This window comes from Trypanosoma theileri, assembly GCF_002087225.1.
Source record: "Trypanosoma theileri isolate Edinburgh chromosome Unknown TM35_Tth_48_V1, whole genome shotgun sequence".
Taxonomy (NCBI): domain Eukaryota; phylum Euglenozoa; class Kinetoplastea; order Trypanosomatida; family Trypanosomatidae; genus Trypanosoma; species Trypanosoma theileri.
The window spans coordinates 134,525-135,422 of record NW_021639890.1 but is presented as its reverse complement, the minus strand read 5'-3'; the positions used below and the strand labels follow the sequence as shown (position 1 = coordinate 135,422).

The following is an 898-nucleotide window of genomic DNA, read 5'->3' as shown; positions in this document are numbered from 1 at the left end:
AATATAGAGGGATTCACCTTCGCCATGCACACGTCCACCAGCAGCTTCCATTAGAACACCGCAGTGCAGCCCAGCACACACATCGAAACAAGAAGCAGCAATAAGGGACTGTGCACCAATGCAGGACTGCTGCTGCTGTCACTTAACTGTGTATTATTCAAATTGTCTGGAGCTGATGAAGGAGAATTAGTTGTTTCCTCTTCTTTTTCAGAACCCTTTTCTGAACTGCTTTCAGCTTCCGTTGTTTGGTTCTCCTCTGGATCTTCATCTTTGTTTTGTTGTTCTTCATCATCTTTTTCCGCTTCTTTTTCTGCTATAGTCTTTGCCTCTTGAATAGCGTCCTCCAGAAGCTTCACAGCGTCATTCGCTTCTTTCAGGGCATTGGCAGCTTCCTGCTGGACGGTTGTGACGTCTTTCTTCAACTTAAATGCGTAATCTTTTTCTTTGGGTTCACTAAGATACTTGGCGAGTACTATCCTATCGTCATCAAAAGCATCCTCAAGTTCTTCCGGGAGCTTTGCTAAGAAAAACCCGAATGCTTTAATAGCACTATCCAGTTCATCAGCGGCCGTTATAAGTTTATCTGCGGCAGTAGTAGCAGCCTCAGCTTCTTTATTCATATCATCTGCAGCATTTTTCACCTCTTTGGCAGTCTAAGTGCACTGATTCACAAGTTCTTCGGCTTTCTTTTCATTATCATTAACGTATTTAGAAACGTCCGTAACAGTCTGTAGTTCGCTTTTCATCTCTTCGGCAAATTCTCTGCACTCATTCGCGTCACTCTGGGCACGTTGAGCTGCTGCTTTGTACTTTTTCCTTGCGGTGTTTAATGCCGAAAGGGTGCCATCAAGTATTTCTTTCTGCTCTTTCACCTTAGCTTTTTCTTCTTCCACCTTAG

The 898-nt window shown here is 43.7% G+C and overlaps 1 protein-coding gene across 1 annotated transcript; it reads right to left on the bottom strand.

Annotated features, from left to right (window-relative positions):
• Positions 1 to 50: 50 nt before the first annotated feature.
• TM35_000481630 (uncharacterized protein) lies at positions 51 to 620 on the bottom strand (the record flags this gene model as incomplete). Its single annotated transcript, XM_029030499.1, has 1 exon — positions 51 to 620. One exon carries the CDS (start codon positions 618 to 620, stop codon positions 51 to 53), a length of 570 nt encoding a protein of 189 aa, XP_028878268.1.
• Between the last annotated feature and the right edge of the window lie 278 nt (positions 621 to 898).